The 26231-nt window shown below is 39.8% G+C and overlaps 1 protein-coding gene across 1 annotated transcript in view; it reads left to right on the top strand.

The window, feature by feature from the left end:
* RhoGEF2 (Rho guanine nucleotide exchange factor 2) overlaps nucleotides 1-25673 on the top strand; it is a 292722-nt gene extending 267049 nt beyond the window's left edge. The window contains exons 23-40 of the mRNA XM_068768213.1: nucleotides 1508-1611; nucleotides 3432-3560; nucleotides 4066-4307; nucleotides 6291-6475; nucleotides 7486-7650; nucleotides 8638-8785; nucleotides 9462-9574; nucleotides 11832-11945; nucleotides 12765-12868; nucleotides 13676-13919; nucleotides 14590-14723; nucleotides 15498-15638; nucleotides 18138-18212; nucleotides 19525-19635; nucleotides 20252-20410; nucleotides 21302-21514; nucleotides 22549-22610; nucleotides 23593-25673. Coding sequence (XP_068624314.1) covers nucleotides 1508-1611; nucleotides 3432-3560; nucleotides 4066-4307; nucleotides 6291-6475; nucleotides 7486-7650; nucleotides 8638-8785; nucleotides 9462-9574; nucleotides 11832-11945; nucleotides 12765-12868; nucleotides 13676-13919; nucleotides 14590-14723; nucleotides 15498-15638; nucleotides 18138-18212; nucleotides 19525-19635; nucleotides 20252-20410; nucleotides 21302-21514; nucleotides 22549-22610; nucleotides 23593-23616 — 2467 coding nt within the window. The 3' untranslated portion in view covers nucleotides 23617-25673. The remainder of the gene's footprint in view (nucleotides 1-1507; nucleotides 1612-3431; nucleotides 3561-4065; nucleotides 4308-6290; nucleotides 6476-7485; nucleotides 7651-8637; nucleotides 8786-9461; nucleotides 9575-11831; nucleotides 11946-12764; nucleotides 12869-13675; nucleotides 13920-14589; nucleotides 14724-15497; nucleotides 15639-18137; nucleotides 18213-19524; nucleotides 19636-20251; nucleotides 20411-21301; nucleotides 21515-22548; nucleotides 22611-23592) is intronic.
* The last annotated feature ends 558 nt before the right edge of the window (nucleotides 25674-26231 follow it).

Genomic DNA, 26231 nt, shown 5'->3' with positions numbered 1-26231 from the left:
TAAAATTTGATTGACAAGTTAAAATATTTAATATATTACGGAAACAATGTCTTTTTTTATTTAATTACAATACATTAAACGGAAGAACAATCGAAGGTTCGAATTCACTTTTATCACTCGAAGTTATTCGATGTTTGAAGCAGAAATATTTTCATCATGAGGGATGGTGATAAAATCGGTTATTAAAACAAAAAAAAAAAAACTTATTTGGAAAACCGTGTAAAAGCGTCAAACGTGTAAAACGAAGTACCGTGTAAATCGGGGGATAGGTGTATTATATTTCGGAATTTTTAGTTTTTAAGGTGTTCTATAGAGCGTGTGGATTTGTATCCACGTGGTGGATTTGTGTATCGATAAGCAAGTCGACAATTCGAGCTAAATGTCAAGGACCAAACGGCGCGTGGATTCCGTACCTCCTGTATCCAGAATTAAACTCAACCTTTTACAACTTCCCGTCGATGTTTGCATTGCGTTTCCTTATGAACTTTGATTATGCTCTGTTTATCGCACCAACGCATTCGATGTTTGGTAGTAAAGTTTAAAATCTTTGCTAAATCTAAATGTTCCTTTATATGAAATACGTTTTGCTAGCCTGTTTCATTGACTGTTACGTAACAACGGTCTTTCGGAAATGTGGCGTCGCGGAAGCATCTTGCTGTTGTTTTTTGATAAAACAAATTTTTATATGTTTGTATTGACAAGTGTTAAATAGATTTAATATTTTATTTGTCTACATTGTTACTGAGAGTCTATTGTGTTTGTGAATAACACTTTAAAAATAAAATTTATTTATTTAAATACCTGTACTGATATATATACTTTTGAAATAGTATTTACTATATATTACTATATCCAAGTTTTATTCTAAACTCTAATTCAAGTAGTAAATTGACAATGATTTTTTTAAAAAAGAATACGTAACGTTTTTAAAAATGTGACGCAAAACAGGCATAATATGATTGCTTTTGGTGAATGAGTATATGTGTGCATTCTTGCACGTCTGTGCGTCCGTTTATTTGGTTGTTTAAACTAGCTCTGGCCCCGCGACTTCGCGTGGAATTTAACAATTTTTTTTTTGTTTTAGTTTTATTTATTACAGTCAAACATGAATTTTTAATATATTCTTATGTAACCCATAACTAGAAACTTCATCATTCGTTTGCAGTTTTCGTTTCGATTCAAATCGGCACGAACTGTCACGGCAATATATGAATTTCAGACAACCTGTGGCGCCATCTGTTGAAACTTGGTCATACCGACTTAGAAACCTTTGCGGGCTCATGCACTACAACTTTGCTGAAGATCATCACATGATCAGATGCATAATTTACAATTCCATAAAGGACATACAGACAAACGTTTATTTTTATATATAGAAGATTAAATTTTGCCTTTAGAATATAAAACCTGAAGATATATATCTTTGGAAAGTTGCAATATTTTATACAGTTTAATTGGTGTAAGTATTTATAATATAATTTACTAATTAGCTTTCTTACGTTTCTAGTGACCTGGAGCCAGGAGCAGCGACAGCGCCATCAGGCAGTTCAAGCAGTTCCAGTTTATCATCTAGAAGCAACGAGAGTAATACAGTCGCCGCCGAACAGCAAGGTTAGTTTGATCATACAGTGTCTTTCATCATCATATTAGGCGCCCACAGAATAAGCCATCACCAGGCATCGCCACGATGATCTCTTCCCATGTTCTTAACTATGTCGTCCTTCCATCTAGTGGGGGGGATTACCTTTGCCGTGTCTTCCGGCTAGAATTGCCACTGGAGAAACTTTTGGACCCGACGGAAGGCTGCATGAACAATGTGCCACGCCCACTGCCACTTTAGACAATCAATTATTCGAGGTGTCAGTCATCTTGACATATAGCTCACGAAACCGATGATCATTGGGGCAGAAAGGTTCTCGAATGGCCACCACTAGCCTGTAGACGAAGCGCGGATAGGCCTCAAAAAATAATATTGACCTATCCCCCAATTTACACGGTACTTGTTTTACACGTTTTCGCTTTTACACGGTATTACAAATAAGTTTTTATTTTATCGCACTCTACTAAATGCTACTGTGATTGAACACGTGTGCTGTGAACACATTTCACGGGGAATCCCGAGCTTATGCGCTGACTTGCTGCACACGCGCTCTGTGTCTGTATTTCTTCGCATAAAATTAAAGTTTCATCTACGGAAAATTGTATTTGAATGAAAGTTTCACAGTTTCAGAAATATTTAATTTTACATATTCGTAAATTACAAGTGAGTGCATAATGTAATTGCATTTTATTTTTATTTCTGTGTACACTTAAAAATATTGAAAAAAAAAAAACACGACTGTTAAATAGCAATTTATGCATTTTCTGCAAGCTTTTCGATTTATAAGGTTTTGACTTGAAAATTTTTAATTTTCGTTTCACACGTTCTTCTCAGGAACGTATCTACCGTGTAAATCGGAGGAAAAGGTGTATATTATTACAGTCCATTACTTTAATAGTTTTCAGTTAATAAACTTTAATTACTTAACTGGTTGTAATGTTAGTAATTTATTGCAAAAGTAATGCTAGAATAGTTTTGTTGTAAATACAATATCACGAAGGATTGAAAGTATATATCTCTCAGAGCTTGCAAAAGTACAAGAGCAGCCTTGAAGATGTTAACAACCTTTGCATGTGTATTTAAGGTTATATTTGTGCAGCAGATGTATATGAATAAAATCAAAAACTTTCACGTGATTTTGTGTAAAAGTTTTAAATGGAAGGACCTTTTTCTAGAATCAAATAAAGTGATATATAACAGGCGTTTTTAAAACTCTTATTACTACATATTAAAAATAATTATTGTTTACTGTCTTTCTCTATATACTTTGTAGTGTAGGAATTTATTGTAGCATTTATAAAGGAGTTTCACATTGATTTCTACACAGGGAATGATTAGAAATATGTGTAAAACTTTAAAGCTTTTTAGTGAACTAATGATGATGAGTGATATATTCGACTGGTGCTGAACCCTGGTAGCTGTTCTGGCTTTTACAGCTTCTTCGGAGTCAGAGCTAATAGTAAGAAAAGGATCAATATTTAGCCACTTCCACATATGCAGTAGTAGTAGGCGGTGCACTTTGTTGCACGACTACCACTGCATGTGCGGAAGTGGCTAAATATTCCTTTTCTTACTTAGGATGGACTTTCGCAAGGTAACGCCTGATTCCATCAAATATCAGAGCTAATAATCTAAAAAATCTAAAATGCGTCGCCTGATGTATTGTATTGATTAATGTATATGTACTTTGTTTTCGGAGAAAATAGTGAACATTTTCTCTGAAGATATTTTAGTTGAATCTATATCGGGGTTACGTCGCGCGAGTTTTTAGAAGTGAAACTGTTAGATAGGTTTTCATTTGAAATAGATAAAGAGAACTAATTAGCAGTAGCTTCCCAATCAGACTGGTCGGAGGAGGAAGAACCCCTGGCGGCGCAGTGGGCTGACAACTTGCCGCCTCAACTCCTGGACTCCCTGCTGCTGCCGGCGCGGCTTCGCAAGCGCCAGGAGGTCATTCACGGTGAGTTACAACTGTTTTTTATATATATGTATATATACGTACATAAATATAGTTACACAGGGAGGCGCAAGAATTTTAGGAAGGCTAGGGTTGATGTTCCTTTAGTGTTTAGTAATTTATTTTGGAAAATATCCTGCATTAAAAATCACAAAATTACCCTGACATGGTCAAATAACTCATTTGCAGCCAAGGACGAGTATACTCGTCTTTGGCAGGGTGTCACGCATTGCCAAGACGAGTATACTCGTCACACTTTAAATATATTATAACATGCAGGCTTTGAATAATCAAACTTTTTTTGCCACAAACATAATATAAATATGTATGCTTGAAAAATACTAAAAATATTTTTTTTTTACAAAAATAATACTTTATTTATTAAAGACGTTTTGGTGAACAATAACGCGCGAAATATAAATGACAATGGGGATGACTTTATTTAATTTGGGCTAGGCAGCGAATGGGTTAAAATGATCGCTAAAATATGTAAACATTGTATTGGCAGAGTTGATAGTGTCAGAGGGTTCGCACGTGAGATGGCTGAAGGTTCTGGACGGCGTGTTCCACCGTCCCCTGCTGGGTCAGCCGTCGCTGCTGCCAGCCGAGGAGTTGCGAGCGCTGTTCCCGAACCTTCCCGGCGTGCGGGAACGTCACGCGAAGCTGTATGCCGAGCTGCGTGCTGCACGCAACGATGCACCTGGTCACGTGGTGCAGGTCAGACCTGTAGCTGACGCCCTGCTTAATACGGTAAGCCATCAGACCGCACTACACACAATTCCCATTTCGGTTAAACCGGTTGAATCGACCGGTAAAAGCTTACCTTTTGGTAGAGGCGTATAACAAAAGAATTGTTTACGATAGGCTTTAAAAGAAGGCTCAAGGAGGCTTTATATGGGGGGAGTACACTGTACACAATTGCTCAAAAGCAACAATACACAGTTGTTACTAGTTTTTTGGAGTAGGGTGAAGGTATCTTCAGGAAGAATACAACATACTCTGCCATCTGGGGGAAGTACAAAGTATATGTTGGATTTCTACCTACATCTCGTAAGGAAGCATTGCCTTCATCGGCATCCTCTCTGTAGCACAGCAATACTAGACAGCTCCTCGTTGCAGCCCTTCTCGGGTTTGTATTGATTGGACGATGGAAGCCTTCTCCCTCAAAGCCTGCGAACTCGGATGTATTTTTAGTCGCCTTACGACAGGCAGGGGATACCTTACACCTATTCTAAAGAAGCCTGGCTAAAGGTTTAGTTCTATTGTGCCTAGATAGAAGTATGGCTAGCTCGGTTTATTTATATAGCTAACCATGTGTTCAAAGATATATATATACAATATATATGTAGAAACAACACTCCGGCACCACTATAATATTACCATCATAAAAATATATATCGTCAGCATAAATGTATGTCTGTTTATAATATTAAAATAACCGCTCTAAATTACATGCATATTTACGATACTTCTTCTTCTTCTTCCTTCCCTTTTCCCTTTATTTGGGGTCGGGTCTCCTTATCAATTTGCGCCAGGCCACTCTATCCTGGGTTGTCTCTGCATCAAGTTGAAGGGTTTCCAGTTCCTTTCTGATATTAGACCACCACGTAGCTTTTGGACGCCCTCTCCCTCTTGGCAGTTCTGGGAGGCTTAAGGCACTTTTTACCACGTGGTCATTTGGTTTTCGTTGAATGTGGCCATACCAACGTAATCTTTTTTCCTGTAATTTGCTGGAGATATGCATATTTACGATACATATAAAAAATAATTACTTTTTTATTCTTTGTCTGTCCGTCTGTTCCGGCTAATCTGTGAAATGGTTGGACCTATTTTGACGGAACTTACACTTGCAGAAAGTTGATTGATTAAGAAATAACTTAGAATGCTTTTATATTAGAAAAACACTAAATATTTTTTGGTTAAATTCCACGCAGACGATGTCGCGGGAATAGATAGTATGTTATATAATAGGAGCAATAGCTCCGGTCGATGACAAGTCGTTTTGAGGTAAACTGGTTCACCGCAAACCAAAACAACAACGCTTTCCGTTCTGGCCGCCGTTCAAAGTAAACATGTGTCCACACGCGTTTGAACTATCCTTGCTTACGTCTGCAGTTAGTATATCGCGCGTATCTGTTCAATAAGAAAACATTATTATAACAATAGTTACGAACTAACGTAAGGTTTAATTTTTTTTTAAATGGTCCCCGCTGTTGGGGACCTCTCGTTCCCCTATCTCGTGTGGGACAGGGACTTTTTAATTCTAGTAATTTATTTTATTTTGCAACATTATTTATTGTTCAAATATTTAACACGTATTATTCCTTTTATTTCTATATTTTAGTGTTCGTTTTATTTTTACTTATTGCATTTATTATCACCTTCCTGCAGTAGCTGAGGAAGCATTCTCTCTCCCCTTCGTCTTGCATGATGGCCGAGATATTCCTTTCCTCTATCTTTTTGCCCATCCGGCATTCGGAATCTGCGCGCAGTCTTCCGAACGCCGGACAGTGGGCCACAAGGTGGACCACGGTCTGGCCCACGCCCGGTTCACAGAAGCACGTGGGGTCCTACTTGAGCTTGAACCTGTGAAGGTACTCAGAGAACCCCCCGTGACCCGAGATGAGCTGGGCCAAGACCGTATCCATCGCGTAAAGTTTAATTTTAAACTGTCGTATATATATGAACGCAATGAACTTATATAATATAGCTATATATTTCGTGTTGCAACAGCTCGGCGAGTCGGGGTACGCAAGCTGTCTGGCGCGTTTCTGCCGAGGCCAGCGAATGGCGCTGGAGGCTTTGCGCGAGAGACGCCGAAAGCACAAGGAGCTGCATCAGTTCCTGTGCAGCCGGGAGCAGCTGCCGCTCTGCGGACGCCTGCAGCTGCGCGACCTGCTCGCCTGCGTCTGGCAGAGGTGAGCAACTTCTGGAACTAGGAGGAGATTCTAGAGCTGGACACGGTTCTGATCCAAATATTCACGAGGCGCGAGGGATTCCTCGACTACCTACATAGATTTAAACTCAACTAGTCCTAAGTCCAGCTGTGACCCAGTGGGTGTATTATTATTACCCAACTAGTTCCCTAGATGGCGCTAATGAGTGATTTTTTGATACGTTACTGTTGACAGTAACTGTCCTTGGGCAGATATACTGCCGTCATTTTTATGGTATAAAGGCTAAGAGCTTTAGGGTCAATTTAACCTTCTAACTGCCAAGCTGTTTTGGCCATGACTTCCCCAGGTGCCAAATGGAAATATCAAGTGTAGGCTTACCTTATGTGAAAATTTGGGATCTTTACATTCTATGAATGAATATAACACATTATGTATATCATTATGTACTGAGACCGCCGGCGACCTTCATGGCACTTAAAGGCAACAGAGTACTCGGTGTGCCATGAGGTCGCCGGCGGGTCACGTTTTTGTAACACAGAAAACACGATAGGTTTTCAAAGCAAGCTTTGAAATATGAATAGATTGTGAATTTAATACAAAGAAAGGTTTCTATATACATATTCTAATGTAAATTTCATATTAAAAATGGCACCCATGGTAACCGCTTCTAAAACATGCTGCAAATCGTATACCATTCCGTGATCCAGTTGCTAGGTGCCTAATAAAGCTAATAATTACCGGAGGGTCGGAAAAAAATAATATTCCTTAGATGTACAGATGAAAAATTGTGAGGTAGCCGGCGGCCCTCACGGCACCTATTGTTGCGTATCGTGAGGTAGCCGGCGGCCCTCACGTCACTTAACCAAAATATTAGTTAAGAGACAGTACCCTTCATGTGTAGTTCAAAATACTATTTTTTTGGGGGAAAATAGATAAACTATGTTGGTGAATATAAATATTGGTTATTTGCACTGTTAATTAAAGCTAAGATTTCGTAACAAAAGTTCGATGTAGTTACTGGTAATCCGCAGGTTGACGAAGTACCAGCTGCTGCTGGAGGGGGTGTTGAAGACCGTGAGCGAGGCGGAGGGCGACAGCGCTGAGGACGCCCTGGCGGTCCGTCGTGCCCTCATCGTCGCCAAGGATGTGCTGCACTCCGTCGATACAGCGATACGAAGCGCCGAGAACGAGCACAGGTGAGTTCATGCTACTGTGCTTTTGTAGTAATCCTGAGGAATAAAATATTAAATCGAAAATTAATACAAAAAAGGAGGAGATCAATAAAAGTAACAAAAAGGTGTTTATCAAAAAAATGTTGAAGCAAAGTAAAACCAAAATTTTATACACAGTGATAAATATACATCTGTAATGCAAATAAATAACCTAAACTCTGATAAAATAAGAATAGACAGTGATAATGGAAGAGAGGATGAAAGGAGATGTAAAGAAGGAAATTTAGAACGAATGAGAATGTTAGATAATGTAATATATGTTAGAAGAGTGAATGAACGATTATTTGAAGACTGGAAAAAGAGTAATAGTAAAAGACACGTAAAATACTCCCTTTTCCGCAGCAAGCTAGGAGAGAACGAGAGAGCCACAAAAACGGAACCGTTAAAAAAAACTGTACATTTGTGGTGATCTATCTAACATCTTTATAACAATCAATAAATGATTTATTTACTCAGGTCATCTTACACTACCACTGCAAGGTATAGGCCTTTCTTAAAGATCACTACCATGATTGGTTCTAGTAACTCGAGGGTTTTTCAAGGTAGATGGTTGCACGAGGAAATCCCGTAGGAACTGTTTTTCCAATTCAATCCAAAAATTCTAAGGTTGGAGTCTACTAAAGAAATTTAGGAGGAAATTTATTCACCTGGAATATGTCCAAGATATGTATCGAGGGAAATTCCGATACGCTACAAATAAATTGTTCTTGATTTGTATGTTTCAAAGTAAGGGAAATTGAGGGTTCCATGTAAAATCTTGTTTCCAGTCGTATGGTTCAGGGTTAGTAGAACAGACAAGATTCCAGTGAAGATCTAGTCTTTCCACTCCGATGGTGCTTAGGCACTTTTTTGTGATGAAAACTCGTGAGGGCATTTGACCACATAAAGAACGTAACCTTCGTTGGAAAGGAGTCGTTACTTAGTAATATATCAGAGATAACTTGTATGCAGGTTGAAGACGATCCAGAGCAAGCTGGAGGTGCGCGCCGGCGCCGGTGCGGAGTGGGACGAGCTCAGGCGGCTGGACCTCACGTCGCGCTCGCTGCGGCTGGAAGGCGAGCTCGGCTTGAGGAACGACTCCAAGCGGCTCAATGTACTGGTGAGTAACATCTAGCGGAATAACAAAGTTAACATCTAATGGAATCAGGCGTTACCTCGCGGAAGTCCATCCTAAGTAAGAAAAGGACCAATATTTAGCCACTTCCTCACATGCAGTGGTAATCGTGCAGCACATAGTGCTCTGTGTTTGGCACTATTCGGTGTAACATAACTCCTGAAGATGCCCCGTGGAGGGTTGAAACACGTGTTGAGTGATTTAACGGTGGCAGCTGTGTGATTCGCATTGTTTGTCGCATAAGCATTTATCAGCGGGCTGGCGGGCGGTGCACTTTGTTGCATAACTACCACTGCATGTGCGGAAGTGGCTAAATATTGGTCCTTTTCTTACACCATATAACTTACAACTCTGGCCTAATGCCACTCGTTAACTAAGTTAACATCTCTTTCTCCCGTCTGTCTTTTCTTCTGCGGTCTTATTTGTCTGCTCTTGACGGAGAAGTTGGGACCATAAAGGTCCTTGGCACATCAGATCTGTCCACCGGAAAGCTTGGCAACCTCTGGATCTTGAACAAGGAGTGTCTTTATTGTAACGTCACCACATTATGCGATAGAAGAAAACTAATCTGCAAAGCCGTTGTATTCAGGTCCTGGAGATATTCTGTAAACAGTTAGTTATTTGTGGTATTGGATAAAAATGTTTATTTCCTACCTGGTAGGCGCTGATGCTGGACGACTGCCTGGTGCTGCTGCAGCGCGAGGGTGACAAGTTCGTGCTGAAGCCCATCAACCAGCCCAGCCAGCAGGGCCAGCTGTCGCCGCTCATTAAGTGGTAAGGCATCCACCATCACACTGTGATTATTATACTGCTTATGTGTGGTGATTAATTCCTGATTATTTCTTCATCATCCCTATATCAGTTGATAGACGCCACTGCAAAGATCGCCACGATAATTGGTCTTACGCCACCTGCATCCACATACTTCCTTCGAACTTAATTATGTCCTTAGTCAACCTAGTGGGCTCTGGTCTAAATGGTGTACCTCTTGTCTATGCGGTATTTCTATTGTTTCTGAAGATGTTAATGCTGTTAGCCCTAAGGCTTTTACAGCTTCATCGGTACTGAGTTCACGGAGCGGAAGGGTCCGTGAACCAGATGTCTATGCGTTTAAAATACCCGCACCTTGTATGCTATACGACAGAACATTTCATAATAGCGATATAATCTACTACTAACGCCATCTAGTGTACCGGGATAAGAATTAAATCTACGTAAAAAATAAATCCAGTGAAATAAATTACGGTGAGACAGATATAGGTAGGAGTATGAAATAAGATTATACATACCTAACTATTACGTTTTTATTTAAAATAGGATAAAAAATTTGCTTAAGTATAATAAATTTATTTAAAATTATTTAAAAATGGTAAGTTACTTATTTAATTTGGTATTTTAATGGCTACAATAATATATGTCAGCGAAATAGTCTCCAAGAATATAGATATATAAAACTGTCTATGTAAGTAGGGGGGTATATTTAATGGAATCGGGCGTTACCTCGCGGAAATCCATCATAAGTAAGAAAAGGACTAATATTTACCCACTTCTGCACATGCAGTGGTAGTCTTGCAAAAACACAGAGTTTCTGTGTTTGGCACTAATCGGTGTAACATAACTCCTGAAGATGCCCCGTGGAGGGGTGAAACACGTGTTGAGTGATTTGACGGTGGCGGTTGTGTGATTCGCATTGTTTGCCGCATACGCATTTATCAGCGGGCTGGCGGGCGATGCATTTCATTGCACGACTACCACTGCATGTGCGGAAGTGGCTAAATATTGGTTCTTTTCTTACTTTGGGGGCTGTAGTCAGTAAAAGGTTGACAACCTATGGGTTTGATGGGTACATTTGCGTATCACACTAATGTTGCTGCAATTTCATGCATTTCATGAAGGATTCCACCATTAAAGATTTTTTTATATATTCGTTTCAGCCCACTTAAAGGTACAGGCCTCATATGTATTATTAATGCACAAAGTGTGAATTAGATAAGACTATATCTCGGGAATCGAACCCGGGATCTACCATCGTAAGTTTCAGTCTTCCACCGCTGGGAAAATAGTTCATACACATGATAGAGTTATCATACGGTAAATACTGTCGACCCCCTTTATATATCTACCAGCAAGCCGGACGGCGACGCCTGTACGATCGTGACTGTTGGACGGTAGCTTTGTGACCACACCGCAATTATGTTGACAGTGGGAGACGGTCAGACGGCGCCGGCACGCCGATACGCATTCATGTCATACGGACACCAGTGCAAATATTTTGAATGGTTTACACACGTTATCACATACCTAGATAAGTTTAAAGGAGGTCTGTAGTTTAAGGTCTATGACCCACAAAAGATGTACCTTAAGATAAAGAAATGTGTCGTAAGAAAACCAACAAATGTATTTGTAATTTGAAAACTTAGGAATTGAAATAAATACAAGCCTTTTCTAGATTTTTCTTATAAAATTAATAACTCTTTCTCTCTCTATTCTCTCCATTTTAACTTCTCTGTTCTGTGTATAGAAGTGAACACAAAAATCTGAGAGTTTGTTGTATGTTCTTTCCAAATCAGGATGCCTTTAGATGCTTCGTAGCTCTATCTTAAGTTGGAGAATAGATCTTAATCTTATAACTTGAAAAACAACACCGCACTGTCTGCATGGGTAGTACACCTATTTTTACTACCGATAAGGTTCTAGTAAGTTCGAGATAGTACTCGGTAAGAATTTCCGAGAATCATACACAAAAACTTATTAATAACATCAAGGTCACGCGTGTTCTTGATCCTAGAGTTCCATGTAAGAAAAGGACCAATATTTAGCCACTTCCGCACATAAATATTGGTCCTTTTCTTACATAGGATGGACTTCCGCAAGGTAAAGCCTGATACATTAAATACCTAGAGTTCCATGATTATTGTATATATAAATATATATAAGTTACGTAGGAGCCGTAGGAATTTTAGAAAGGCTAAGGTAGAGAATGTCTTTCTAAGAAAATACATTCAATTAATAATGAATTCTATTTCCTCAGGGACAAGGTGCTGTTTCGACCAAACGCTGCAGTTCGAAACACATTCTTCCTCATGAACATCAACGGAGTGCAGATGCACGAACTCTCTGCGAACACGCCCAACGAGTACACCACGTTAGTATACCTTTCTCTCTCACACTCACTCTCAATCTCTATCACTCTATCTCTCTATGAGACAAACGTAGTTTCACGACGTAATTAGTTAAGTTTCTTTATCCAACATATGTGACATTAAATTTCAAAGTAAATACTTTTGAAATAAAATATAGAGATATGAAGATATTGACTGTTGCTTCTCAATGTGTTTTTGTAAATACATTGTATATTCATATATATGTATATACCAGAAGTAAAAAACTATGTTATATACCAAAGACTACTTCAAGTTAAAAAAATTATCTTTAGGTAATATATATACTATATATAGCTCCTATTTATAGATTTAAAATTCAAACATTTGTACTCTAAGGTTTACTTCAATGTTAATGACGTCATAGATGCAGCCTTAGGCCTTAGGTAGTCGCTCTAGGCTATATTAATGTTTACTAAATGCTAGCTAGCTACGCGGGGCTAGGAGCTATTCTCCTCTAGCAATGCCCACTTCTGTCCCAGGGATAATAACGTCGCTGTAATGCCATATGTGGGCAGACAAATTGTTGACAAAATCATCCGTTCTACTAGTTACAATGGTTAGGTTAGGTTATATAAAGGTTAGGTTAGGATATGCAAAGGTTAGGTTATGTTAAGTATAGAGTTATCTTGTAGCTTGTAAATTTAACGACGAGTCTTTCTGACGGTAACATAGTGAAATAATTTTTTGTCTCATGTTTGTTGATCACAAATGTGTTGTGATGAAAAGAGAGGCAAGATATATGTGTTTGTTATACGCATGTGGGTCAAACATATTCAGATATATGTGTCTGTTATATACAGGTGGGTCAAACATATCCAGCAGGCGCCACTTGCTAAGCTGACGGAACTGAAGCCGGCGTTGGCTTCGCATCAGCATCATCACTCGCGCTCTATTGATGACTCCGGTAAGTCTATCTCTCTCTCTCTCTCTCTCTCTCTCTCTCTCTCTACCTCTCTCTCTCTCTCTCTATTTTCCCCCCTCTACCACTCTACATTCTCATTTTATTCATTAAGTTATAAATCAAATATACTCCTTGAATTTGAAGCTTTAATGATGAAATATAAAGCATGAAATGTAATATTTTTCTAATAGTTTCCGGTAAATAATTATATAAATAAGTCACTTTGCCACGCCCATTTGACCAATGAGATGGTAGTAAATAAAAAAGTAGTAGTCCGAATAGTGGTAGCCCAGTGGTAAGGGATACAGTCATGTATACTTCACACTACATTATTTACTAGGTTTGACACTGCTCACAAATGAATTTCTAAAGGATATACAGCAGCGACCTCTCTACAATACAACACTGCGTATATCCTCCCATAGATACCTTTGGGGGAGGCCTAAATCTTGCAGTGGGTGTCTATGAGCTGTAACAACAAAATAAAAAAGCCGTGGTCATGTTGAATATTTGATGCGAATTGTTTATAGTTTTCTTTGTTAATTCGCTCTTGGCAGAGCATTCGAGATCATATGGGTCAATTCAGGCTCTATAAAGTCTTCTACCACCCTTTCCTCACTGAGGCACTTGGCACTTGCCGTGGGGGATTTCACACTTCTTTATCGTGGAGAATAAGCATTTCACGACGAACTTCGTACAATGTTAAGGTCAAGGGGCGTGGCTAAGTTGGATCTCGTTTCTGGGGTCTTTTTTCATTCGTTCCTAAAATACCAATTGAATGTTGACGAATGAACGTTTTTCCATATCAAGGTATAAACGTATCACGAAACCCATCGGACGCGTCCGAGAAGTCGTCGTCGACCGCGCCCGACGAAGAACGCGAGCGCGAACACGATCGCGAGCAAGCCGCCGAGCAAGCCCCGGAGAATGGTCCCGAACATGTTCCCGAACAAGCGCCCGAACGCGAGAGGAACTCCGCTGAGAGGATCGAGCACCACAGGGAGGACAAGAGGGAGGAGATGACGAGAGAAGGCGATTCCGATGATTCTCATAGGTAACTTTGACTAGCTTGTTGTAGGTGCTTGGAACTATCGTATTTTAGTTGAAGAATCTAGTTTCTAATATTCAAGAACATCCTTTTTATATATATATATATATATAAGCATTCATAAAATTTGTTAAGTTTAGTTCTGTAATCGGTATTTAGTTTTATTTTATATGTTCCTTCATTTTGATTGTTATTGTGTCTTTTTTAAAAATCAAAATATTCCTTTAACGGTGGTAGTCGTGTCAAACTCTGTGTTTGGCACTAATCGGTGTAACATAACTCCTGAAGATGCTCCGAGGGGCGAAACACGTGTTGAATGATTTAACGGTAGCAGTTGTGTAGTTCGCATTGTTTGCCGCATACGCATTTATCAGCGGGCTGGCGGGCGGTGCACTTTGTTGCACGACTACCACTGCATGTGCGGAAGTGGCTATATATTGTTCCTTTTCTTACTTAGGATGGACTTCCGCAAGGTAACGCCTGATTCCATTAAATATTCCTTTGACAGTTTCGAATAGGGTATTACAGGCACTTTCGAATTGTCAATTAAAATAAAGTGTCTGCATTGTTATAGCTTTTGTATGTATTGTGTGTGTTTTTTAGTGTGTGTATATATCGCAGAGGAAGTTACTCTGAATATGATATTTATGTCGCTGTGTGGTCTGGTTGTGGACAGGCAGCAACGAGCGACGGTGGGGCGCATCAGCATGCACAGCGGAGACTGCGCCCCCGCGCTGACGCCCCCCAACGCCCTCACCGTGGCGGAGCCCGGCGCCGTGCACACGGCGCGCCGCGCGCTCACGCACCAGGGTAAGCCTTGCCACCATTTTATCAGTAACGGTATAACGTAATCAAGAGTGGTCCGTGTGATGTCCCTATTCCAACAAAATTATAGGAGGAACGAAAGGTCCCTACAAACAGGGGCCATAAACCTCTTGGCGAAAGAAAACTAAAATAGGCAAAGTATACTGTATTTGTGTTGTTATATGAATTGTAAAAAAAGATGACTGGCGACATTTGAAAGTTTTGTAGAAAATGATGAACATTGGTGGAATTTCGAAAGTAAGAATGAAGAAATGTGTCAAAGAAAATGTGAAGTATAAAATATAAAATAAAAATAAAAACGTAAAAACTTATTAACCATATGAATAAAGTTCCAGACCATACTTACAGCAGATGATTTCCTCTCATCCCTTCTTACTCTCGCCTCTGCCTCTTCTCATATTGTCCCCCCTCTGTCCCTATCATCCCCTCTTGCCTCTCCCTCCTCCCTTTATTGTCCCACTTTGTACCTCTCGTCTCCTCTCACCATTGCCTCCTCCCCACATTGTCCCCCTTTTTCCCTTTCGTCTCCTCTCGCCTCTGCCTCCCCTCCCGAAATTGTCCCGAAATTTGAGACTGGAATTACGTCACAGGTTTCCTCAGGATATATAAAGGCAATTACATTATCTATATCAAAGGATAAGGAGGTCAAAAGCTCTATAGTCCTCGAAACGATGCTTCATGAATGGAAAAGTGCAAGGATTTTGAATAGGATTGTGCACTTAAATCGTTGTTTATGAAACTTTCATTGTTGGTGATCAGAGCGGCTCCGGCGCCTGGACGAGGTGATCAGCCGCGCGCTGCGAGCGAAGAGCAGCATAGTGGGCGAGCTGCTGGGAGTGCCGGCGGACAGCTACGCCCACCTCGCCGACATGGCCGTCGCGGACACGCTCGGACAAGTCGGTCAGTTTCACACACACCTGTACAGCATTCCACCAGACACTATCACATGTCACAAAACACACACTTTCATCCTACACCTATAAACATTTAAATGGGTTTCTCGGTCAATCTCACACACCCTGTACAGCATTCCACCAGACACTATCACATGTCACAAAACACACACTTTCATCCTACACCTATAAACATTTAAATGGGTTTCTCGGTCAGTTTCACACACAACTATACAGCATTCCACCAGACACTATCACATGTCACAAAACACACACTTTCATCCTACACCTATAAACATTTAAATGGGTTTCTCGGTCAGTTTCACACACAACTATACAGCATTCCACCAGACACTATCACATGTCACAAAACACACACTTCATCCTACACCTATAAACATTTAAATGGGTTTCTCGGTCAGTTTCACACACAACTATACAGCATTCAACGAGACACTATCACATGTCACAAAACCCACACTTTCATCCTACACCTATAAACATTTAAATGGGTTTCTCGGTCAGTTTCACACACACCTGTACAGCATTCCACCAGACACTATCACATGTCACAAAACACACACTTTCATCCTACACCTATAAACATTTAAATGGGTTTCTCGGTCAATCTCACACACACCTGTACAGCATTCCACCAGACACTATCACATGTCACAAAACCCACACTTTCATCCTACACCTATAAACATTTAAATGGGTTTCTCGGTCAATCTCACACACACCTGTACAGCATTCCACCAGACACTATCACATGTCACAAAACACACACTTTCATCCTACACCTATAAACATTTAAATGGGTTTCTCGGTCAGTTTCACACACAACTGTACAGCATTCCACCAGACACTATCACATGTCACAAAACACACACTTCATCCTACACCTATAAACATTTAAATGGGTTTCTCGGTCAGTTTCACACACAACTATACAGCATTCCACCAGACACTATCACATGTCACAAAACACACACTTTCATCCTACACCTATGAACATTTAAATGGGTTTCTCGGTCAGTTTCACACACAACTATACAGCATTCCACCAGACACTATCACATGTCACAAAACACACACTTTCATCCTACACCTATAAACATTTAAATGGGTTTCTCGGTCAGTTTCACACACAACTATACAGCATTCAACGAGACACTATCACATGTCACAAAACCCACACTTTCATCCTACACCTATAAACATTTAAATGGGTTTCTTATCTATTATAAACACAGGCTACTTCTACAACTCCTAGGTAAACTTTTTAGTTTTCACATTAGGCATAACTGTCTAATCCTATTTTATATATATCTGTATCACCATAATTTTATTTCACCGGATTTGTTTCTAAAGTAGATTTAATTCAAGCCTCGGTACAATAGATGGCGTTAGCAGTCGATTGAATCGCGATTATGAAATGTTTTGTCCTAAAGCATATACGGTGAGGGTTTTTTTAAAGATAATATTCTAGTTCACGGACCCTTCCGCTCCGTGAACTCAGTACCGATGAAGCTGTAAAAGCCTTAGGGCTAACAACATTAACATCAACAGAAACAATAAAAGATAATGTGAGTTGTTCAAAACGACAGATGGTTTTTTAGAAATGTTTCTACATGGACAATAGGCCACCCACCTTCTCCCCCCAAAGATCGTCAAAGTCGATCAATATAGTGCCTACCCCCCCTAGCCTACCCGCATCTACTGGCTCCTGGTCACCACTAGAGAACTAACAGCCGTCAGATGCGTGTGCCATGTGCACCACCCATTGTGACTTCAGATAAGAAATACTGAGAACTATGTCGGTGACTTTAGTTCTACAGATCTTCTAGCATAGCTCCCCACTTATACAGAAACTACACCCCCCTGCAAGGCATAGGCCAAAGGTTGCCACGGTCTTGTGCTGCCAGAATTTATTGACTTACTGTGATATTAACTACATTGTCTTTGTACCTAATGCGAGGCGACTACTCGTGGTGACCACTAGAGAAACTTTCTGCCCCAACGAGCAATTCTTCGAGCTGCGGCGGTGATTTTGATTCTTCTATGGATCTCATCTTTTCTGATTTGATCTCGCAGCGAAACTGAGTATATCCTAAGTATCTAATTAATTCAGGCGCTATTTTGCGGAAGTCCATGCTAAGAAAGAAAAGGACCAATATATAGCTACCACCACCGTTTAATCACTCAACACGTACTCCTGAGTTACTCCTGAGGATGCCCCGTGGAGGGATGAAACACGTGTGATTCGGATTATTTGCCGCATGCGCATTTATCAGCGGGCTAGCGGGCGTTGCACAACTACTTCTGCATACAGTAGCTATATATTGGTACTTTTCTTACTTCTGGGTATATCCCTCTCTATTGTTCTCTGGGTGACATCGAGCCTTCATATAAGGCACATCGTAAGCGATCACGTCTTGGACCCGTAAGTGACTTATCAAGTACAATGTTTACATAGTTTTTTGAAATGAAAACGACCTTGCAGACATGTCGGAGATGGAGCCGACGGAATCTGACGAGGTGGACATCCATCAGCTGCTGCTAGCGGCACACGAGCAAGGTATACTTTCATGTCTACACATATTGTATTATATACGCAAATGGAGACAACTGCAAGTCCTGTTTATACTATTTTATTAGGACCTTGAATAAGTTCTCGCTGTTTTTTGGAAGATGGCGTTGCGGCACTCTGTGCCTGGAATTTCGTACGGTAACAAATCACCAAAGTAGTGCTATATGTAACCTCAAATTATAGTAGAATTCAAATTATCGACACGTCAAAGTGATTTTATTACATGATAATGCTCGGCCACATGTGGCAAAACCAGTCAAAACTTACCTGGAAACACTTCAATGGGAAGTTCTACCCCACCCGCCGTATTCACCGGACATGGCCCCCTCCGATTACCACTTGTTTCGGTCGATGGCGCACGGTTTAAGCGAGCAGCGCTTCCATTTTATTGAAGAAGCCGAAAAATGGCTTGATTCTTGGATTGCCTCGAAAGATGAGTCATTTTTTCGACGGGGGATTCAATTGCTACCAGAGAGATGGGAGAAAGTGGTCTCTAATGATGGACAATACTTTGAGTTTTGAGAGAAAAAAAAAAACAGCGAGAACTTATTCAAGGTCCTAATATTAGGTTATTAACAGAAGAGTAAATTTATATTACCTTCTCCAATTATATCTATGGAAGGATGTACCAGAATTACCACCTTTGGCGATTTGGTGATCGTAGTTTTGTATTATGGTAGGCAGAGGACACGTGCCAATCCTCTTGAAAATTGTTTGTGAACAAGTACAATCCTATATAATTAATGCCCAAAGTGAAAATTATAAGACTTTCTCCCAGGAATCGAACTCGCGACTTAAGATCTTTAAGAGGGTGGTAGTTGTACCCAAAAGCCGTACAAGGTACATTAAAATTAATTTTTGGTGGAAGGGGGATCAATAGTTCTCCTAATTATTCTTGTAATAGTAAAATATCTTTACTTCTCCGATTTACCACAATTTATTTTGTTGCAGAGTTTTTATTGTTTATAAGTGACGATAGGCCTTCATGTAGCTTGCTGTCAAGTTAATAAATTAAAGGCTTTGACACATGTAACTAATCATCCTGTATATATAGTTTGTAATTTGATAATGATCTTAATTATGTGTTTTTCAAAAATATGTCTCCCATGTAAGTGAATAAGAAACTTAAACTTAAAAATTACAACATTTAAGTTTCGGTTTTTATCGACACAGCGCTTTAAGTTGGAGGCATCTTACTACATGTAATATTAAGATAATCGACAGGTGTGAATACTTGAATAAAGATATTATAAATTTGAATGTAGAAGTGAATAATTTGAGGTGTATATTGAATTCGCAGCCAACCAGCTGACGGAGATGTTGTCGCGCGCGCTCACGCTGGACGAGAGCGGTGCCGTGGCGGCGCGGAGCGGCCGCTGCGACAACTGCCGCCGCGCGCCGCGCCCACAAGGTAACCCCACAGACCAGCACACACTCACACTAACCCACACAGACCCACACAGACCCACACAGACCAGGACCGATCCACACAGACCCTTAAAGATTGGTACAGCTACATACATATAGATACATACACATGCAAAGCTCTTTACTGGGTAAAAACGGGTCGTAAAAACTCCTAGATTGTAGGTGCTGCCATCTACGAAACGCTTAATTAAAGTGTGTGTCGGGTGCACACATAGAAACCGTCCTGAGTTATAGACCTGCGCTTGAGTCTCCGAATAACGCGAAGACCTTAAGACATCAATCGTACAAAACATTTCACAGCCGTTTGTAAACCAATCGGCTTTTGAACAAAATATTCTTTATTAGAATAAGCTGTTACAAGCATTTTCAAAGCTTCAATAACACAAAATTTTTGGTATTGTTGTCCCTATAGATAGCTACCACCAGGTCGGAAGACAGTTCTGCTGAGAACAACCGGCAAAACTGAATTCCAAGCCGGTGGTAACTTTCTCGTGTGTCGATGATCTTGGTTCTTCTGATATTCTCCTCGTTTCTTCCTATCTATTGCTCTTTCGACGACCTCGTGCCTTTTTATGCCACGATTCATGTTGATATAACAGAGAGCCCGGAGGCGGCGGCCGATCGCTCCGACGAGATATCGGAGCTGGAGAATTGCCTGCGAGCTTCCGAGGAGCTGGTGGAGAGCGCTGATGACTCGTACGACCTGCTGCCGGACCTGGCGCGGCCCGTGCCCCTCGTCGACTGCGAGCCGCCCTTCGGTGAGTAGCTTGTAAATCATTATCGATATATCGAACTATTGAAGTGTTCATATAACAACGCTACCACGTGATGACGACATTCTATTGAATATGGCCGTGAGATAGAACAATGTTGTCTTCCAGACTGTTCACTGCCAGGATATGACTTCAAGCTATTGAACTTGGCCTGGGGCAGAACATATAGACGCTGGTACCTCAAGAGTTTGAAATAGAGATCATGGATCGACAAGAGTTGGATGTTCTTACCCAGAAATACGACCTTGTTAAATTGTCATGAGATGTTGAATTCGGATCGCTTTTAATTGGTCTTATTGAAAGTTTCTATGGAGGCTTATGTTGATCATCATATCTATAGCTATCAACTGCCAGACATAAGTCCTGAGCTACCCATGTCTAATGAGTTTCCGCTACCTTGACTATTTCATTGGTTCTTCTAGTGGGAGGCATACCCACGTTGTAACTGCCAGCTTATGGCCGCGGCTTGAGAATTTTTTTGCTCCGAAAACTGCTCTTAATACGCAAAAAAAAATATAAGTAGTTGTCTGTATTACGGTTTTTATTGTGAAGCCTCCTTTATGGAGGATCTCTAGTACGCCCCTAACATTGTTCACTCTCCCTTCTTTCTTTTTTCATGTCTCGTGTCTCTGCTCATTTATTACTTAAATCTTCTCTTATTCCTTATTTATTTTTTTAATTTCTATTTGTTACAATTTTATTCTTATGCTTAGGTCTCTGTATCCAGGTTCCTGTACCCTATGAGCTTAATTACAAAAAATTATGCCTTAATTACCCTTGTTACTTTCGATTCAAGGAAACTAAATGCCTCCTCGTTGTCACATGAGATAATGTTGCGTGTGTCCATAGTACAGTGTATATGTTGTGTGTGAGCAGAGGGATCCCAGGCGGCGGGCGCAGCTCGTCTGGCACGGCGGCTGGGTGGACCTGCGCGTGCGCTGTCTTCAGCTCTGAGCCGGCTACTGGCGCACACACCCCCCCAGCTGGCGCGCGCCCACGCAGCTCGTGGTCTGCTGGCTGCGCAGCGCGACGCCGCTGACGCGCTGCGGGCCGCGCTCGCTCACCATCCCCACCACGCCCACCACCCGGGTACGTACCACACGCTCATTGACGCCCTCCCCGACATCGTGACATACACAGCTGTAAAGAACTGTCGTATAGTAGTTATAAACTAAATGCACCTCATTGAAAAGGCCATGTGTTTAGATGAAACAAATGCTGTGAGAATATGAGAAGGATGAAAAAGAGAGCTTATAAATAAAATATTGGAAAATAATAGCCCTGTCATTAAAATAAGATAGAGTAATGAGAGGTCCCCAATAGTATACGTAAAGGTGTAAAGGATTGTAAGTGAACATATTTATTCACTTTGAGAAATACTTGGAATTATTTTATCACATTCTCTATAACCCTCAATAACCTAGAGTTTCAATTTTGATACCAATCTTTTAAACCGAATGTTCACATTACTATTAGATTTTTTAAAGGTTGGCTTTACGTATTTTACTGTTGTATAATATTCTTTCCAACGAAATTTAAAAAAAAATCTATTTTTCCCTTCATCTAGACCCTCAAGCAAACACAGTAATATTAAAAAAAATCACTTTCGTAAATCAGGCTACTAAGGGATAAAAACCACTGTATTTGTAATAAATATCCGACTTGAAGGACCATGCAGACGATGGTAGTGCTCTACCAAACTCCATAAAGACAGAGACGCCATTCTTGTATAATTATTTATTTTACGTTTGATTTTTTATTTATTTTAGTCTTTATTAGTAGATATACTGCATTGGTTCTTTGCGAATTTTTTCCAAAAATCTCTACTCATATCGTTCCGAAACGACTGTATTCACCTGATTCGACTCATTGCGACTTTGGCTGTTTAGCATATTAAAAAACAATGATGGGACGCCATGAAGCCGATTGAGGATATAAAAGCCGAATTGAAGATCTTGAAGGCTGTATCGGAAAAAGTCTATTCTGACTGGGTAGAGATTTTATAGGAAGGAGATAAAATAGAACAATAAATAAATATTTTATATTTTATAAATAAATTAACATTACTGTTTTGATGTATTTGTATGAAAGTCATGTTGGATTATTTCTGCAACTAATTTCAGATTACCAAATGACAGACGATATCACCTTCCCCAAAGCCGTGGACGTGGACCGATCCATGCAGGTGAGTGTCTTAAGGCTATCTGCTTATTATTCTTCTAAGGTCATCAGGGTTATGGAAGATTCTAGATATAGGCCGCGTCCAACAGGTCCTTCTGGAAGTTTCTAGAAAATTCTATCCAACAGTGAGGTTTTGGTAAGCTCTCTATAGAACAGTAGATCGAATGCCCCCTGCAGCTCTGAAGGAATATATGTACCCAAGTTTTATTTGAATTTTTGCATTATCACATTTTGAAATTAATATATGACAACATAAACAACTAAGTAAAACTTAACAAATTTGATTACCATCCAAGTTATACCTTAATCGCAACGCTTAGCAGACTGGTTGGTGATGGTGTGGTATTATGGTACGTAGGTCGCTGCTGCCCATACAGTTATGTAAGATTGTGTCCCGGGAATGGAACCCGTGATCTATGTTCGCAAGCCTCAATTCTCTACCGCATAGTTCATTTTATAAGGCAGTTCAATTTCTAAACACGCTCTGGTCTCAAAAGAGTTCAAAAGCCCAATTGGGTTTTGTATCATTCTACAATAATCTTAACTTGGGAATCCTTTATACTGTAATGTTTTTGTATTATTTGATCATTGATTAATCTATTGCACGAACAGTGTCGGGCAGCGGACAATTTTGATTCACAATATATAACTCAACGGACAATTTTTTACGCGTAGAGAAGGTTTTGTTATACATTTTAATTCTAAACTGTCATGATATTTAATTTGATAAAACTTTATTGTATTATTTATTTATACTTTGTTGTACACCATTGATAAAAACTAAAAAAAATTAAATAATTTATTTAGAGGTATAAGAGGCGGTCTTATCGCTCAAGGTGATCTCTACCAGACAACCTTTGGATGGAGATGAGAGACATGGAGTGGGCAGTTTATACATATATACAAATATACATGTAGTAATATAAATGAAACTCTTTTTCGTATTATTTTATCAATCAGGATAATTGATGTATGTTGTTCAACAGGACCAACCAAGCAACGGGGGTTGATTTGCCAACAAGAGTATAGCCTGTATTCGACCTGACGACCACGCGGCACGCGCCGCAACACCGACCGCGACGACGCCCGGCCCCCGCAACGGACTCGCAGCGGATCCGTCGCGGAGACGGCTGTAGCGTCAGCAAAAAAAAATTATAAAAATTTTAATATTTTTGTATTTTATGTTGATAAAACCCAAGTGTATATTTTGTAATAATAACCTCCGTATCGAGTGTATGTATTAAATTAAGTCGTTAGGATTTCCAGTAGTTTGTTTTTATTTGTATGTATATAGCTTCGGCGCCTGACTGTACATAGAGCGGGCTTGTTGCAGACTTTTGTATAGCTTCAATTTTAACACTGTACATACATCTCCATCTTTTCGAACTATTTGTAGATATTTCTATGTTTAAAACTCTGTTGCAAGCCCACCGCTGCGCATGAGCTGTGAGGGACACTATTATATCCTTGTTGATCCTTTTATTGTTACCAGGATCATGTAGAAACAAATGGAACAATTGTCTCCACTAATGATGACAATCACCTAGTGAAAATATTATCTTTGTTATTGAAAGTAGTTCTGCGGACAAATCTATTTATAACCTCTCTATAATCATATTCACCAGAATATTTATTGGCAATTGATTTAATAATATCTATCTATATCAAATCTGTAGCATGTGCTTAGAAAATACGTAGATTAATTCATAGTTTGTCAGAATAAATGATTCTTTATAAAAATCAATATCGATTATGCTTCTATTCACAACAAATTTAACTAAAAGAAAGTCATATGAGTTTAGAAAGTTAAAAGAATGATCCATATGAATTTTTCAATCTATTCAACTCGAAATGTATCTCATAAAATACAATTGACAAATTAGCACTTTATCCTAAAAAGGATCCATCTTTTTTAACATAGGTTATTTTTTAAATGACATGTGACTACTATATATATATATTTTGGACATTGTATGTATATTTTCTAATAACATATTTATAGGTTAAACAGCGTTTAATAAGCTTGATAATCACAACCTACCTTTTCTGTAATGCCTCAAGGTTTAGTTTGGATTTTGTTTGCAGAACTACATATATAAGTTTTTTAATAAACTATTACAACCAGCATGATATAAATTAGATAATAATGTTATTGATGATTGATTTAATATAAATTATAAATAAATTGTATTTATATGTTTTTTAGTTTAAAAAAAATATGTAGATGGCGCTGTGAACAGGAATATATAAAATATTGCTTCATTTGATTATACATGATTCACTACTATAAGTAAGCTTTTATAGCACATCTTCGCTGGGACGAGCGCTTTTGTAGCGCTACGAACAACTACAGTCCGTTCGCGTTAAGAATGTGACTAATTGTCCGCCGGCCTATAAACTAAATCATTCGTAATTAGTGCGTTCGATGCTATGCCTCCAATGTAAAAATGTTTTTTTTTATATTGTCGATTCTGTAGGTCCGCGGACAATGATGATACTGTGTTCTTAACGCGAATGTACTGAAGGATGTTGATCGTCCCTTGTGACTGGTAGTGTTAGTGGCACTAACTGTTGTACTCGACGCGGGTAGAGCTTTGCGAGTTAAGCTGGAAGTCAGATCTTTGTGCGCCTGTTACCTCGTGCGCGTGCAGCTTGTGCGCTCGAAGCGCCATCTATCCACACAGACGTACAAACATAACTTAGGCTAGGCATAGACCAAACGGACCCATCCAATCACTTTGTATTTACGCGCCTCACGGAGCGGGGGGCGTTATGTATCGGCATATATATATACTGTATGTTATATTAGATTAGAGAGCGTTCGAAATATAAACTGAATTTTATACGGGGCCTGAGGGGGTGGTGGAGGGTTCATGACGTCATGCGCTAACATGTGTTTATAGTTCAAGTGATGACGCTTGCAGAGTTGAGGGTATTTGAAAAAAACATGAAGGCGACGTGACGTCACCGCTTCTCCTATCTTCTCCTTCCCCTCGTCGCTTACACCCCTCCCCGTGTCGACGAATATTGTAATAAATAGCGGTATGAATAAATACCTTTACAGAGATTTGTTGTTTCATTTATAATAACTAACTTTATTGAACCTTTTTTTATTTTTGACTTGTATTAGTTTACCAATTTATTGCAAAGGAAGCAGTAAATTTATGTTTTTGCAAATTTAAGACGCTTGTAAAAGCAGTCTCAGGCAGAGTGGGCATGTGAAGCCTCAACTTTGAATCTCACACGTATAAAGATTCCCCGAAATACCAGATGACGATCTCTTCCACATCAAACCTTCGTGCAATTCTACATGGTACTGGTCCAGATGTTCACGTGGCACGGGATTATTGGAGTACCTTGAACATTTTAAGCTCAAGGAGATTCCTTCGTACTTCTGTAAGTCAGGGGTGGACCAGATCGTATCTGGTCACTGGTTGTCCAACAGAGAGAAAGAGTTCGGCAACATCACCCAATAAGCGCTGTAATGACTGGTCACGTGACTTTGAGTGGTAGTGGGAGGGAGGAATCATAGCAGAGCGATCACGGAAGGAGCTCACTCGGTGCTTGGCACTGGTCGGTCTAACATCATGATGATCTAACAACATGAGGATGCCCCGTGGAGGTA

This window comes from Battus philenor, unplaced genomic scaffold, assembly GCF_028537555.1.
Source record: "Battus philenor isolate CCGP_79_NKW_IND1 unplaced genomic scaffold, ilBatPhil1.0.hap1 SCAF_25, whole genome shotgun sequence".
Lineage (NCBI taxonomy): Eukaryota > Metazoa > Arthropoda > Insecta > Lepidoptera > Papilionidae > Battus > Battus philenor.
The sequence above is the reverse complement of the archived record's forward strand: the minus strand, read 5'-3'. Positions and strand labels throughout refer to the sequence as shown.